The sequence below is a fragment of the Lepidothrix coronata genome, unplaced genomic scaffold, assembly GCF_001604755.1.
Source record: "Lepidothrix coronata isolate B3197 unplaced genomic scaffold, Lepidothrix_coronata-1.0 Scaffold102, whole genome shotgun sequence".
In the NCBI taxonomy this organism is placed as follows: Eukaryota; Metazoa; Chordata; class Aves; order Passeriformes; family Pipridae; genus Lepidothrix; species Lepidothrix coronata.
In genome coordinates this window covers 1,387,302-1,404,362 of record NW_016690282.1, presented here as the reverse complement: position 1 = coordinate 1,404,362, position 17,061 = coordinate 1,387,302, and the positions used below count along the sequence as shown (strand labels likewise).

Here is a 17,061-nt window from a genome sequence, read left to right as displayed (position 1 = left end):
TGCCTTCCCTCTACATTGGGTTCTGGGGAACTGGCTTTAACTTATTCCACGGGGGGCATTGGAGGGGGTGGGATGTCCCCTCTGAGTCTTTTTTAAAGGATTGGAGGGCCATGGGAGGGGATGTCAGTGGTGGGGGGGGTCGAGTCTGAACACCCAGCCAAGGGGCTCCCATCCAGCTCTTGCCCTGTGATGCTGTTTTTGGGGGTGATCCTGTCCTGCTGCTGCCCCCTGCCATAGCCCAGAGCAGGGAAGGGGAGTTAAAGTATCAGTAGGTCGGTGGGAAGCAGAGAAGATCTGGCTGCTTTAAAGCAGAAACCCCACTGGGATCTGAAGCGAGGACTGTGCAGCTCCTAAAACTGGAGCAGCAGGAATGGGGACGGAAAAAAAGTCGAAAAGTGGGTCTGAGTTGCCGAAGGGCTCGGTGGACCCATCCTGCAATCCCTTGGCTTATGCCTCCCCAGAGCACTGCCACTTTTGGGTAGCAGCCCTAAAGGGGGCCTGTCCTTGCTCTGGGCTGGCCAGTGTCTCAGGGGGTGTCACAGGGGTCCCCCCGCTCTCCCCTGCTGCCACCTCCCCTCCTGCCTCTGTCAGCAGCGACTATTGGGGGGGGAGCTGGATTAAAAACTGGCACCCCTGTGCCCTGTTCCCCCATCATGGCAGGGACAGAGGGGGTGGCAGCCAGGCCAAAGATCCCAGGGCAGAATGGTGGGGACCCAGTTTGCCTTGCTGCTGTGGGGGAGACCATGGCAGCCATGGACCATCAGGAGAGGGGTGGGGAGAACGACAAAACCCAGCAGGCATGGAAACACCCGATGGCTCCACACCTCTCCCTGGCATGGAGGCTGGGACGTGGGGGGCTCAGGCCTGGAGCAGGGCACTCTCTGGGATGGGGACTGGGAGGCTACATGAATCAAGGCCAAGCAGTCTGCAGCTGACATTGGCTCAGGGTTGGCTGGCTTTGCCCAGGGGAGGACAGGAGCTATTTCAGGGGTCTGCTGGGTGGGCCTCACCACATCCCCACATGGCTGCAGCCCCACTGGTGGGACGTAAGGGGGATCTGGAAAGATTTGGGCAGTGCATGGCCACCCTGGGGAGCCTCTGGAGCATTCACAGGAGAGCACGTGCACACCAGGGCACAAGTGTGTGAGCATGGGCACACATGTGTGTGAGTGCTGTGCCCCCCCCAGCATCCCATGTGTGTCCCCCCAGCATCAACATCCTGAAGGGATGAGAGCCCTGATTCCCATCCACCAGCCCCCCCCTCTACCTGTGCCTCCCACACAGCTCCCCATTGCCTCTTTTCCTTTTTTTTCACAGTTTAAAGCTGAAGAAAACAAAAATGAAAAGAAAAAATACTATCTGTTCTTCTTGCAAGTAAATCCACTTATTATATTTACATTTATTTATAGCTGTTTTTTTCATTAAAAAAATTGCCACTTTTTTTAAGAAACCTTTTTTGTCCTTTTTTTTTTTTTTTGTCTCTGTGTATGTCTTTATTTACTGTGTCTGTTTGCTTTTTGCACTGTCACCATTGACCCCGGGGTCCCCAGGGCTGGGGAAGTGGAGACCCCCCTGGGGACACTGTGGAAGGGTGACTCAGCATCAGCTCCTGCACTCCCTAGGGGCAGGAGTCACTCTAAACCCCTACAGACCTGCGGAGGACAAGCAGATCCCCACGGATCCCAGGGGAATGGATTGGATCCCCATGGATCTTGGGGGAGCAGAGTGAGTCATGGTTGATTCTGGCATCCAGGATCCTCCATAACTGGCCCAAGGACACCGAAGTTGTCGATGGCTGAGCCCTATGCCCTGTCCCCCAAGGAGCCTGTGATGGGTTAAGGGTAAGTGGGAAACAAACGATAAAATTAAAGAATAAAACCCCCCAAAATTCAAAAAGCTGCCTCCTCCTCCTCTTCCTCCCACTTGATTTATTGTCATTTGTTATTTCTTGGTTCCCTTTTATTTTTTTAATCTGTTTTTATTAAATGTTAAAATAATGGTACATGGGAAATCATGCATTTTCTTTTAAATTTATTTCTATTTTTTAAATCTCTTTCTCTCAGTTTTAAAGTTTTTCTTTTTTTTCCTTTTTTCTTTTGCTTTTTTTTTAAGAATTTTTTTCACTGTTGTCTCTTTCCTCATGTTTCCTTTTCATTTGTCTGGTTTTTTTGTTCACTCGCTTGTTTGTCTGCTTGTCTGCTTGTTCGTTCGTTGTTTTTTTATTCTTTTTTTTGTCAGTTTTTTGTTTGCTTTTGTTGTTTTTTTTTCTGGATTTTTTTTTTTTTTTTTTTGCATTGGGAAGGTCCCCACCCCACCAAGGGGCGCTTCCACCTCCTCCTTCCCACCCACCTGCTGCCCCCTGCCCCTTTCCACCCTCCCCACCCTGCAGCCCACCCCATCTCCTCCTGCCCATTCCTGCCCCATTTTCAGCTCCTGGCGACGGCTTCATACCGGGGTGGTCCGGCGGTTGGCTGTGTTGGTGTGGATAGAGTCCTTGTTCTCTTTCTGGATACAGTTGTGAACCTGGAGGAAACTGTTATCCCTGTCAGAGTTGTAGGTGGCGGTGGGGGTGGTGCTTGCCTTCAGCGGGTCCCTGGTGAGGGTGTACATCGAGATCTCTGTTGATGGGAGGGTGTTGAACCCTTTGATCCCGACGGGAGAGGCATCCCTGGAGTGTGAAGGCTCGGTGGAGCGGGAGCTGGAGCGACTGCGTCTCTGATAGCGGTACCGGTAGCTGGGGATGCGGGTGATGGCGGAGGACTGGAGGTAGTCCGTGGCACGAGCATTGGCGCGCAGCTGTTTGTGCCGGTCTATGAACATGTGGACAGCCAGCACTCCCACCATCTCGGCTATAATGAAGGACAGGGCCCCAAAATAGAAGGACCAGCCGTAGGAGTAGCTGTTCTTCTTGGAGTCACTCTTAGAGGGGTCTCCAGCGTTGGCTGATATGTATACAATGATGCCAATTATATTACTCAAACCTGCAAGGGAGAGAGAATGAGATGCCAGGAGGGTCACACAGGGCAGTGGTGGAGGAATCAGGTTGAATCCCTGCTCCTGAGAGGCAGGGATGGGAGGCGCCCCAGTCACCCATCCCCTCCCAGGGAGAAGCTTTCCTTGGGAAAGTCAGGCAAAACTCTCCTCATGTGCCTGCCGCATCCCCGGACTGCACTCCTGGCTGGTCCCTGAGAGATGTCAGATGTAGGGAAACACACCCTCCATCAGCTCCCAAGCAGTTGGAAAGCCCCTGCCTGCAGGGCACTGCTGCCTGCCTCTGCTAGGCAAGCAGAGTGGGTGGAGAGGCATCCTTGTGAGGCTGCTTTCACCCTGAATAAGGCTCATCAGGGCTGGGAAATACACACACTTCTGCCTAGGCAACTGTACTCCGGCGGATACCCCAGCTAGGCAGCCCCCCATTCCCTGGAGCCCACCTCTGGGGCATTCAGCCTGTGCATCCCTTTACCTGCAGACACGAAGAAGATGCCGGCACTAAGGATGATGTTGTGTCGGGTTTTGTAGAACTCGCTGGCTGCAATGCAGAGTCCACCCATGAAAAGCAGAATCACACTCAGGATCGGGAAAATACTAGAGGCTCTAACAGCCCCTGCAGAGGAGAGAGGGAGGAGGGGAGGGGCAGAAAGAACAGCAAGTACGTTTTGTGAGTGGGGGTGAAGAGGAGAGACAGAGGGCAATGTGCGGTAGAGGAGTAATTTAAGGAGAGATGAAGGCATTGAGGGATGGAGGGAGGGAGAGAGAAACAAAGTGTGTCAGAAAAAGAGAGTGGTCCACAGCAACTTTCCCCTGCCCTGGCCACTGCTGCTGCCGTGAAGCCAGTGGCCTGGCACGGGGAGACAGAGGGGGCTGTGAGACTGGTGGCTGAGCAGGGAGCCCAACTGTGCTGTCTGTTCCCCTTCACACTCTTTTCCTCTGCTTTTGAGGGGACTGGAGGGGAAGCCCAGGCACCATTCAGCTTCTATTCCTGTGGGGTGCTGCTGCTCGAGCCTGCTCTTCAAAGAACAGCAACCCAAATGCTTCCTGCAGAGCTGCTCAATCTCGAATCCTCCTGAAAGGGCATGAGCATCTCAAGGAGAGGTTTTTTTTCAGTACTGAGGAGCTCCTGGTGCTGTACACTGCTCTGCAGCTGCAGAGAGGACTGAAAAGCGAAAGTCCCAGCCCTGTGCACTGAAACGCGAGGCTTATCCTAGTGATTAAATGACTGGGATCCTTCCAGAGGGCAGTGATGGGTTTGGATGTGCCAGCTCCCACACACGCACACTCTCCATCGGTCGATACGGGAAGAGCTCAGCCAGCAGAGGGCAATGGCATAGATGCATGTATATTCTCATATGTGCATGCAAAACATACCCCACAGCTTCTGGGGGGCCTCACTCATATTCACACAGTGAAAGGCCAGGACTGTGTGTACACACACCCACGCACACATGCACGCATGCACACACTGCTCATGGGCAGTTCGGGGGGAGCCAACGGTCTGCTGGAGCTTGTGTTGTGAATATTCGTGGGTTTTTTTAACTCGGAAGGCCTTCTCTCCTCCCTTCACAAGAGAAAATAAGCTGTTAAAGTGTGAAATGAAGCCTTGCTTGATAAAGGAAGGTATCAGACGGGCTGGTGCAATTCTGCTTGTGGAGCAAAGATCTGTAAAGGGGGATGAAAGCTAATCCTTCCTTGCCTGCAAGAATGAACCCTACTGAAGCAAATGCAGGACTTTTTCCTAAGGGGACAGAGACCATGCTTCAAAGGCCCTGTTGGCTCTGGATCCTACCAGGCACAAGCAATTGGCTCTTTGAGGGGGGCCTAGCCCACTCCCTGTGCATGGGGAATGCAGAAGGCAGGGAGAAACCTCTCTTGTCTGGCTGTATGTCAGGGAACAGGATAGCAGAAATAACCATTTTAACAGCTTCTGGAATGCAAGGTGGGATTTGACAATGGGAAGCTTAAATGGCAGGAAGCTAACATCAAGCAGACACCCACTGTTCAGAGGGTTTCTAGAGGATTGGTTGCTCAGTCCTGCAGCCTGGTCCTGACTACGTCAGTTTTATCTGTCTTAATTCTAAAATTCACCCTTGTTGAGAGAACACAAGGTTGCCGACTGACATGGGGAGCTGCGGGTGTTATATGACAGGGGAGAACAGAAGCCTTACTCAGCCCCTCAGGAGAGGGCCCAGTAAGAGAGGGGCACAATCTCCTCCAGTCTTCCTGGGTCCAGAGCCTGCAACCTAAAGAGAAGGGGATGGTGTTCGTATGGTCTCTTATATCATCTGTGTCTTCTAGCGAAGAAATGCAGAGGTGCTTCTGCTTCCTCTCTGACAACAGGCATTTGATTTCAAAAAGCCCAAGACACTTTATGTGGATGGCTGGCAGAAGTAAAGTCTAAGCCCTTCTAGCCAGGCCATGGACACTGCCCCGTAATTGTCCTCGTCCCCTGAATGAGGGAACTGCCTAGTCTGATATTGTTCCTGCCTGTGCCACCAGGCATCGCCCATGCAGAGCACCCAGGGACTTTGGTTTGGCAGAAGTTCTGGGAAGAAGCTGTTCAGTGGGGTCCTTCTCCAAGCAGGTCTAAGCCAGAAGAAATCCCACTTCCCTCAGGAATGACCCAAGTAGTCCTTTATTGACTTGCCAAATCCCTCTTTGAACCTGGTTCTTTCTGAAAGAGGGCTCTACCCTGGGGACAATGTCAGGTCCTGATGCTGGGCCAATTTTTGTCTTCAGATCTTGTTCTCTCCAAGGGAACAGACCCATCCTTCTTGAGATGTTTGGCCCCTTCCCCCAACTCTTTTTTTCTGAAGTGCAGCTGATGCTGCAAGCACCTTCCTCGCTCTCAAACAGCTCTGCAAGGGCTGGTTTGCCCTCGGAGGCAGCCTGCACAGTCGCTGTGCCAAACTGGATCAAACGCCTGTCTTCAGCTCTGCCGTTCAGGGGCCGTGCAGCAATTAAGAGACCAGTGCTGCAGAAAGGCAGCCGAAAGAAGCAATCTCCCTGTGTTATTTACAGTTTACAGTGGATGGAGAACTGTTTGAGAAACCAAGAGGAAGCAGCATAAGATCTGCCTCTTTTCACATACAAATGAGCCTCACAGATCCTAAATTATCTCTCTCCTCCCTGCCGCAGGGCTGGGTCTCCACATCTGGCTTGGAGCACGCCCAGATGACAAGGAGCTATTCTGAAAGACTCCCGGTCTTTGGAAGCCTTTGATGCTTAACCTTGAGAGGTCAAAAACACTTATCTCAGATTTCTGAAGAAAGAAGTTCTCATGATGTCAAAAGATGCTGGGCTTGTGGAGAGAGGGCAGGATAGCAAGGTGGGAGGAGGAGTGTTCCCTGTTCAGCTGTGCTAAAGGAAGAGTAAGCTCCTGCCTCTGGGGTGGGTCGAAATGCTGGCTGGGGAGGGCAACCAGGGAGGGCAATATATGATGTGGATCTGCTCTGCTAGTCAGGATGCCGCTGTGCAAAGCAGTGTGAGATTCCCTCACTCATAGGCTGGACTTGGAGCTCAGGCAACATTTCCTTACAGACATGCCATATGCCTGGCATATAGCACCTCTCTCAAGGGCTCTGGGTGAGCACCAGGTCTTTTCTTCAAAGGGCTCTGACTGTCCTTATTCCTACTCCTTGCTCCCATCACTAAAATCTCTTAAACCAGCAAAGATCAGATCTGCAGCCTCTATAGGGAAGTGGTATTTGGTGAAAGGTGGAGACAGCAATAGGCGCTCCTCAGACACAACCCAGCCAATTTGTTCAGTCTGATGCCACTGGAGTATCAGATAAGAAAATATAAACTTTATCTGCTTTAGGAGGACTCGCGCACTCACACACACATTGGCCCCGCTAGCCCAGTCTGACCTTATGCCCACTCAGAAGCTTTTCAATGGATTTGAATTCAGACTTTGAATTTATGTCACAATTAATTGCTGCTAATAAAAAAAAGCCACGGATTGTTACTCTGAGTTTGAAACTTGCACTGTCTCATGGGCAGGACCCAGGGAGGTGAGTGGAGCCATTTTTAGTGGGTGAAAAGGCTCTGGGGTCACCTCCTCTGTCCTGGTGAGCCTCACAGGTCCCAGTGTCTCCACCACCCTATCTTTAGAAGACAAAAGGCACCCGACGCTAGCACCTATGAGCCATGGCAAGAAGAGCCTGCGGACTTACGGAGGAAATATTCTGCTGTATCGGCTTCATAATCTGCATCCTCAGGGAAGTGATCGATTTGCTTACACAGACCTTTAAAATTCCCTAGGGAACAAGAAAAAAAAAGAACAAATGAGAACACCAAAGCCTGCCTTGCAGGAACAGCTGCCCTCTCCATCACCCTTTGTGCCCACCCTGCCTTCCTTCCAGGAAGCATGCCCACTCGTGTGTGGATACCCATTACATGCCCAGGTCCTCTCCTTGCACACTCACATATATATCTCCTTCTTATTTACACAGGAATATGGGGTTTGCTGTCTGGATCCAGCCTGATGCCCTCCTAGTCCAGCACCCCCTCACTTGATGGAGAGAGCACCAGAAGCTCTGTGACTCCTGCTGCAGATAGGCAGGAGAGCACTGCCCACCTCTGAGGGAGGTGGGACAGGAAAAGGAGCCAGAGTCTGAGTCATACTGCAAAGTACGAGTGTCAGGGTCCCCTCCCTCAGCATTGACTGGTGTAACTGTGGGTGTTTCTGTTTCACCTGGAGTGGCCTCAGTAGATTCCAGCAGTGCCGTGTACATCAGGGTGATCTGTTTTGGGTACAAAAGTGTTTGTTTCTTTCAGTTGTGACTTTGCTGCCTTTTCACTTCGTGGGCAGCGTACATCTCTTTGTTCCAGTGTGGTGGGGGAACAGAAGTTCTTAATCTACTTTCTCCATATGTATGTGTACCTTTGCCAGGCCTCCTCTTGTGTCCTGTCACAGACAAAGGCTACAAGAAGCTTGGTGCGAGTGTACATATGCAGCTCAGCAGCAAAACATCCTTTGCATTGGGGGAGCAAAATCTTCCACCAGAAGTGGGGTAAACTGGACTGGACACACTCATTTCCATCAGGCTGGTGTATGTACAGGGCCTTCTGCTAGCTTTAGTCATGGGGCACCCTTTTTCACACACTCCATGGCCAGTAAAGCCATTCCAGCAGGAAGCCAGTGACATCTTCCAAGTCTTTTGCTACCTGGGATGTCTACCAGATTCTTACTGTCATCATTCGTGTCTCCTCTTGACATCAGGTATACCACTCCAGAGAGGTACTCCTCAAGCCACATTGTAATTTTCATTGTGACCACTGCTTGGTTAGTATCTCAAATGATCAGGTTGTCCATGCTTGTACGGGAGTGACCACATGAAAGGCAATTTCAGTATACTTCCTGGGGTTCCCCCAAACTTTTTCTCCTACCTTCTATTCCATTTCCCTCTGGACACTCGCACTGACTGGCCATTAACACAGAACTGATAGACACATTCTGTTCAGAAAGGAGAAATACGGTGTCTGCATGATGTGCAGATCCCATGGGCCTCCTCACCAGAGGTCAACCACCAAAGTAGCTCAGGCCGATTGATCCCTCAGCAGAAGCATTTGGAGCCTGAGTCTGGAGAATGGCAAATGCTGTGGCAACCTGGGAAAGCCTCCTGCCACCCTGATCCTGAGCCCGACTGCTGAACCAGCTGGGTGTGTGCAGGGTGAGGGGAGAGTGAAGCCACCACATTTGTGATTGTTGCCTCTGGGAAGGGTTGCTGGTGAGCAACCCAGAGCTCTTCCATGCCAACCCTACCCAGGCTGAGACCTGCCAGCACTATGCCAGGTCCCCAGATCATACCTTGGAAGTTTTATTCCAGATGAATTTGGATGGTCTTTCAGCTATTCGTGAATGGCTGGAAGAAGGACCAAGCTCAAAGGATTTCCCCTGAGTTTCTTTTTGAGGCCAAGCCTGGCTGGATCAATGTTTGGGATGCTTTGGGAAGCAGTGCTGAGCAAATAGTTGCAGCAGGCAGATAGGCGGGTTCCTCTAGGTCTGCCTTCGGGTTTGATTTTTTCTGCATGCAGTTGGCTTGTGTCTGATGCCTCCAAGGTACCTATCACCTTTAACTACTAATTCAAAGAGCTTCTGTGAAGAGGCTAGAGACAGCAGAGAGGAGTGTGTGTGTGCATTAAGAGGCAAGCAGTAGGAGAAGAAAGTAGGAACAGCGCCTCTCTGTGTACCTCTGACGTGCTATTCCGACATTGAATCTGTGAGTTATGAAATAAGGCTATTAATCACTCATCCTCAATCCAGTTATCTCATTCAAGAAGTGTCTGCTTCTCAACCATGGCTCTTCTGGAAGGAAAGTTTCATAGCCAAGCAAATTCCCTTGGCACACTCCCACCCTGCTACTTGCCCACTAAAATACCTGTGAGGCAGGCAGATATAGCATGAAGGGGGTCCTTTCCCTAGCTTGCCCCTGACTGCCTGGGGTCATCTGCCTGTGGCAGATGAGCAGTTCGTCATTCTGGTCCTTTGGCTGTGGTCACTGCTGTACAGTGCACGTGAACACTAGCACTCTTTGGGGCACTGGGGAGGTCTCCAGCCTCAGATTTCAGCTCCTTGCCCACCAGATCCCAAACACTGAGTTCCTCCTGCCCATACATGCTGGGAGAGCAGGCAGAGCCTGCATGCATCTCCCAGGTGATGCTCCGAGCACGCGGCTGGAGCCTCTTGATTGGAATTAGCCAGGGAGGGAAGAGGCAGTGAATTTGGAAACCCCCTCACTGTGTGCCATCCTTTCCCTGCTTCCTTTTTTCTCCCTCTTCCCTGCTCTGTTTCATGCTGAATTTGAGCCTGATTAATTCCTATGTAAAGAATCAAGATGCTTGGAGAAGATGCTGCATCTTGTGCAGGTTGTCTTTTATATGGACTTGCGTGGGATAATTAGTTAGAGGTTCAGCTGCCTAGGCAGGGTGAGGGGACATGCAGGCTCCTCAAAAATCTGCTCCCGGTGCTGAGTGTCTCAAAGGCTTTGCTGACCTGGCTCAGCAAGGTGCTTGGACACTGGGGTGTTCAGCCTTGGCTTGTTTAAAATGCTATGACATTGTGGAGCTGCCCTTCTCCACAGGCTGATATGCTGTGCCAGGTTGATCCCTCTCCCTGGCTCAACCCTGCTGGGGTTCATGAAGGCACTGTTGGTCCCAGTTTAGCCCCTGCTTTGTCTGTGCTCAGCACAGAGAGCCGTGGCTCTGGATGCTATTTGCCTGTTACCACACCCTCTCCTCCAATGCCTCCTAGCTCCTCTGGGCGATGGATGGGGAACGGATGCAGAATTTAGGTCATTAATGCGCTAACTGGGAATATAAGAGAACAAGATTCAGTTTTTGCTCTGCCACAGGCATGCTGTTAAAACCACTTCTCTCTGCCTCAGAGTCCCACCCTGTAAAATGGGGGTGACAGCACTCCTCTGCCTTGTACGGGGACGCGTTAAAGAGGGCATGGTGTGGGTGCGCTGGTGCCGGCGGCTGTGCGAGTGCACAGAGTAGGTGAGTGACGGATGGCAGCGGTTCAGAAACCCGCTCTGTGTGGGGAAGGCCTCGATGTCACTTCTTGCGCCAAGGTCACTCGGCAATTCTCTGACGGACATCTGTGGCCTGCTGAGATGGTGCAGCAGCCTCCCTGGCACCTGTGCTGGTAGAAGCAGGGAGGGGAGATGGAGCAGCTCAGCAGTGCTGCTGAGGTCTGACACAACAGCCTTTTGCTGTGCTGCACGTGTGGTTTGTGGAGGGAGGGTAAGAGCTGTATGCCACCCTACAGTTATTACTCCTGAACGCCTAAGCAAGAGCAAATCATTATTTGGGAGGGCATGTAGGGCTCTGAGAGCCCCCCAAGGGAGTAAGAGCAACATCTCCTCTGTACTTTGCCCTCCCCATTCTTCCCGACTCAAGCTATTTCATGCTGTGAACCTTGAAACAGGCATGTGTTGAGCTCTCTAGCTTCTCCCGTGCTCCTCTCTGAGAAACTTAAGCCACATGCTTCCACCTCCTCCCTGTAGCTCTCCCACTGCTGTTCAGGCCCTCCCCTCATCTTTTCTCATGCTCACCCACAAGATCTTCCTCCTGTTTCTCAGTCTCTCTCATTCATCACTGTCACTTCCCTCTCCTTCATGTATCAGTGTGGAAAAACTCCGAACAGGGTTGTCCACACCCTGGTTTGGGGTGTGCAGGCTGCAAAGGAGGTGGGGAGGAGTACTGTCTTGTTTCAGGACAGAAGGGATACCCAGGTCCATGGAAAATCCCCTGTAAGCAATCCCCATATCCCCTGGAGATTACTGGGAGTCTTTAGACAAGATCACCACCGTTTGCTTGTTGCCTTCCCAAACTTGGAAAACACAGTCTGGATGAGCTAGGACTGGTGCAACAGGCACCTCCCCAGCGCCTGGACTAGAACAGGTCATTAAGAGCAGAGACAACCTACCATACTGTCAAGATGGACTGAATGTCTAAGATGCATGAAATAAAATGTCAACTGCGCCTTCATCCTTTAGAGAGACCTCTTCCAGTGTGGCCAGGTCATTATTTGGGTACATGCTGCCTATCCAGGACAGTTGGCAGCCATCAATTCTGCTGCAGAGAGACTCAGACCAAGTTACCCCTGATGAGAACCTGGCTCAGTATTGTTGGTGATGTGGTTTATTTTTGTGCCACTTTGTGCAGTCCTGTCTCTTTCAGAAGTCTCGCTTGCCTGCAGAGTGCAATCCATTGCAAAATAGTAAGTTCCAAAGAATGAAAAGCTACTCCCTTCCTGCAGGGTAGGAACACTTTTAAATGGTCAGGACCATACATCTGAAAACTGGGAGCCAGAGGCAGAGGCAAAGACATCCAAAAGGAGAGAAGCAGACAAAGAGGGATAAGAACAGAAAGACCTGTTTTCCCAGAATGATTTGTGATATTTCCATTTATGGAGAAAAGCAATCCACTGAAAGCTTTTCTTCAGTATCACTCTCTAATTTAGCAGAGGTTTTGGCATGATAGCTTCTAGAGAAATAAATAAAGGGGACTGGATATAGCTGTTGCCTCTAAAAGCTGAGAAAGATGGCTTGGTGTTGGCCAAAGATTCAGTATCTGTTTCCATCACACTCTATCATTTTAGGCAAGTCACTTAACCCTCCTCTTCTTTCACTCGAAATGGGAATAATGGTGTTTCCTTGCCTCAGGGAAATAGCCTGAGGATACTTATATTAAACATATGAAAGTGAAGAGACACTGGATCATTTGGGCCAGATAATTGTCCCCACTGTCTAGGTCAAATGTAACATGCTGATTTTTGATGTAACATGCTGATTTTTGATGCAACCTTCTCCCTACGTGAAGGCTGTGCACAAGTTCTTAGAAGTTCCCACTTGTGATTCCTGCCTTAGGAGTAAACTTTGTTGCAGATTGAACTATATTTGATATCTACCCATGAAAGATATACGAGAAATGGCAGGTAGTCAGCCACAAGCACAAACATTTCTTTCTGCTCCACGATTCTGTTTCTGAGCAGAGTCCATTTGGTACCAGGTGGTGAAGTGGGGCTCAGAGCCAGCCTCTGGGCTACAAAGACAAATTCCACAGCTATGTAGCAAACTGCTGGCATGTCTTTCTTACATACATTGGAAAAAGGCTTCCAAACCAAGAGAGGAGGTCTGGCATGCCTGTCAAAAACTGACATTGGTGACACTGAGTTGTTAATGCCCAACTTGACATGACTGTAAGAGGAAGGAATGAGGTTTCATGAAATGTAGAAGAAAGCACAGGAAAAGCCCTTTGAAGGCACTTTGATTGCTCTCCTCCCTCCCAAGAAAGAAACACTCGAGAGCACTCATCATTTTGGGGGATTTGGAGCTGATGAAAAGCACAGTGGCAGGGAGCACAGACAGTGCTTGCAGGCATCTGCCTTTACCCACCTGTGCTGACGTGCCCAAAAGAAGGACTGGTCCTTCAAAAGAGCTCATTATCCCTCTTGGGGAATTTCTCTATAGATAGCACCTTACAAAAATGAGGCCATCTCTTCACATGCCTCAGTACACAGGTTACAGTGTGTAGGGTTAAAACAGCAAATGTAGCCACTGTGCACAAGGCATGGTCATTCTGGGGCTTGAGCTGGTTCTGCTCTTACAGCTCTGACCCTGCACAGCAGCAGGAGATGCTGTGCTAGTGGCAGTACTTTTTGACCCAGGTGGATAATTTTAAGACCGAAGAGTCTGAAGTCCTCATCAGGGACATGTCCACTACAAGGTGAAGCTCAGTGGGGCAGCAAATGGGATCTGTGGAGGTGAGCCTGGGACAATAGCAGAGATCCCATGGGAACAATGAACCATCAGAAATCTTGCCACCTTCCCATCCAAATGCAATATACCTGCTTTGATGTGGTCTTCTTCAATGCAAACGTGCAGCAGTGCATATGTTAAAAAAGCCAAACAAAACCCTAGCAACATAACCAGTGTGTTGCATATATAATTCTCTCCCTGGGGAGAGGATAAAAGAACAAACCACATGTGACTGATATCAAGCCCCATCACTTAATATGCCACTGGAAATCATTCAGATATTGTGCTGAAGAAGCCTGTAAAAGAACTGGTGCAAAATAGAAATTGATCTTATAGTTATGAAAGAATATCTACCCTGCCTACAAGGTAGAACCATTATACCAGCTCTCCTCACATTATTATTAATAATCATGTTTATTACAGCTGTTGCCAAGGATCAGATTATAAAGAGAGTTGCAGTAAAAATGGTACAAACAGTGCCTTACAGACCATCGCTGCCTTGATGAGCATGAAGGAAGAGGTTTATCACAATACATTAGCAGTGACCAAAGCTACAGCAACAAGATGGCCTGAATATACCAGTTCAGGAGAGATTAATTTGGTCAGGAGATGGTTGATACAAAGAAAAAGAAATGCAGACATAGACGGGAGAAATAAGTGGGAGAAGCCAGTATGGGGTAGCACTGAGGAGGAGATGATGAGATAGAAAAAGAGTGGTATAGAAAATAGCCAGTGAGCATCAGGGAGATTAATTCCATCCAAGCTAACACCAGGCTCCTGTTCTGCCTTTTTCAGCTCTTCTCACTTACTCCTTGCAACCATCCCTGACAATCACCCTCCAAAGGAGAGGGGATTGATGACAGAAGAATCATGGAATCATTAAAGTTGGAAAAGACCTCCAAGATTATTGAGTCCAGCCTTTGATCCATCATCACAATGCCAACTAAACCATAGCACTAAGTGCCATATCCAGTCTTTTCTTGAACACTTTCAGGGGTGGTGACTTCACCACTTCCCTGGGCAGCCCGTTCCGATGCTTAACCACCCTTTCAGCGCAAAGGCAACACACGTGCTGCTGTAGGTGCTCAGGTCCCTCATGTGGAGCCCCAGCAGTGTGGGAGTGCAGAAGAGCCCCATCACATCCTGGCATTGCCTGCATGGTCCCCTGCAGCACTCTGCTGCGGCAGCCAACGGGGCCCACGCTGCGTTACGGCCGGACTCTGTGCTGCTGTCAGCCTTGATCCACTTTGCATTTTTCCTTGGAGGCGGCAGCCTCCTCTCCTTCCCACCCCGCTCGATACTTCTGCTGCGTGCTGCTAAGTAGCTGATAGACTCTGCCTCAGAGCTGGCTATAGCTGTTCCATGGACGTGGGTGGAGATGCAGTGGTAGCAAAACCTTTTATTAAGATTATATGAAGATTTCCATTTATAAACACCCTTTTTTTACAGGGTTGTAATTTTCAAAAATATCCTCGCTATGGCTTGAAATTTCCCATGCTTTGTCACAGGCGGAGAGTGAGATTGTCTGGGAAAATTGGGCAAAGGCTCTTGAATTCATTTTGGTGCAAACACAAATCCAGCACATTTGAGTTTTACAAGCTGAAATATTGCGGGTGGCTGGATTTCAGAGACTGCTAGACATCTGTCCAAGTCACAAATGAAAAACCTCAACACAGCAATAATAAAAATCATTCAAAAAATCCTTTTTTTACAGGCATCCAGTACAGACGTCTCCCACGGTAAACAATTGGCTCTGTTTTCTAGACTTTGCCAGAATCAAACCTGAGCTGAATTTCTTCTGAAAATAGTACTAAACACAAAAATGTATTAAGCTTATCTAAATAATCTAAAGCTGTGGATAACTGTGCTCCTCTTAATGTTCTATTTCTCTCATTTCCCATCAGTGCTAGCATTCTGGAATTGAAAACAGTTTTATAAATGCACATGTACCAACTGTATGTTACGATTTAATTTATTTGTCAGTGAAATAATTTGTTTTTTGTAAATGATATTATCCTTTGTGATTCAGTGAATGAGTAAAGCATTGACAACATCTCTGATTCCTCAGCAGAGAGGTCAGAAACTATTTCTACAGTTGTTAGAGTGACAGTTGTTAGTGTCACTCTAGGTGGGAAAAACATATGAACTTTCTGGCATACAACCTCTGTTGCAGAGTTTTCAAGGTATATTTGCTGAGTTAGTAAAAGCTACTGCCTTTGCCTTGCAAGAAGAGACAGAACTAGATTTTAAATGAGCTGGAAACCAGAAAAAGAATTGAGAAAAGGGCTTGTAAATAGTTGTGCTCAGATGCTGTAGCATGATGTTGGCTTTCAAACTCCAAGAACATAGCTTAAGTGCTGAAGCTGCTGTGGTGGATGTTGGAGAAATGAAGGCAGAAGTTGATAAGGACATGGAGAAAAGTCCAGGCAAAACAGAAAGGGCAAGCGGAAGAAATCAAGATATTACCGTGGATTAAAAAAAAAAAATCTGTCAATTTGTAGCAAGAACATTTATGTGTGTGTGTGTAACGAGTCAAATGTGACACTACAACTGTAAGCCGAGTGACAGGGAGGGTGATGCAATTATCTGCAGTGAGAGAGAAGTGATGTGCATAAGGTGTGGGAGGAGAGGAGATGCTCCATATCTACCACAGGCAATACCAATCCACAGCTGCCCATCCAGATGTTAGAGGAAGGGAGATACCAATGTAAGCCTGGAGGGAAGGGGGTGGATGGGATGGAGGGAGTATTTAAGAGCTGTTGCATCTCTTTTCATTTTTTTTCTTTTTCCCTATCACAGCAACAATATTGTAACTAGGACAGTTTTTGCATATAGGGTTACAGCATCAAACTCTCAGAAATCAGAGCATGTAAACAACATCCTAGCTGGATGAGGACCTAAGGACTGAACCATCTCAAACTTGGACTCAAAGACCTAAAGCTCAGACGGATTAATCTCTCCTCAGAAGTATACAGAGGGAAACCACGGGCTAGAATATTAGTGACTTAGTCCATCCTATTGGGTTGCATTTTTCTGCTCTGTGTTGCTTATCTATGAGTGCGCATCAGAGGACAGAGTCAGGCTCACCTTGTACAGTAGGTCATGTTTTGGGTCAGTAACAAGATTGTAACTCTAGCGGTCATTGGAATTAACTGTGCACAGGCACAGATTTAACTGGCAAGAAAAGAGGGTGAAATAGCCCTCCTTACATGGTGAAAAGTGTCCTGTGCAGTCTGGGACAGAGCCACAAGTGGTGCATGCCTTGGTTCAGATACAAGCTAAGCCTCTAGCTCAGTGGGAACTTGGGCTTGGCTATTTCCAAACTCCAGATCTTGAATCTTGCAATTGTAATGCTGTGTTCACAAGGTTTTTTGAATGCAATTTCCTTAGTCACTTTTAAATTATGAAGGAGGAGAAAAGGCACTTCAAATCTTTCATCTCCAACTCCACAGTGCATTTGTCTCTGACATATCCAGCTGGATCTATAGGGAGACGCTGTCCTTGGTTAAACTGGTGTAAATCTAGTGTGACTCTGAGCTGCTCCTTCAGCAGTTATGGCCACAAACAAGAGAGAAATTAGGCTTGCAGCTGTTAATTAGCTTATGAAGTATGTGGTGGGCTTTAGGGTCCTTCAGGAAGCAAAGCACTATGTAGCAGTTTTTATTAGTTATTAATAATAAAAATACCCGAGAACCCCAGGGAAATAATGAAATAATCCAAAGACTGGAACAAGTCAATGACAGAGGCAGCTTTCAATCCATCCTCCCTCTTCTGTGCCACTTAAGCTCTCCTCCCCCTT

General features: G+C 48.8%; 1 protein-coding gene across 2 annotated transcripts in view; it reads right to left on the bottom strand.

Moving 5' to 3' along the window:
• Positions 1–2,163: 2,163 nt before the first annotated feature.
• Positions 2,164–17,061, bottom strand: part of CACNG2 (calcium voltage-gated channel auxiliary subunit gamma 2) — a 52,543-nt gene continuing 37,645 nt past the window's right edge. For both annotated transcript variants that reach the window (XM_017823302.1, XM_017823303.1), the window contains 3 exons: positions 7,170–7,253; positions 3,464–3,604; positions 2,164–2,981 (listed from right to left, as the gene is read on the bottom strand). In XM_017823302.1, coding sequence (XP_017678791.1) covers positions 2,446–2,981; positions 3,464–3,604; positions 7,170–7,253 — 761 coding nt within the window. In that variant the 3' untranslated portion in view covers positions 2,164–2,445. The remainder of the gene's footprint in view (positions 2,982–3,463; positions 3,605–7,169; positions 7,254–17,061) is intronic.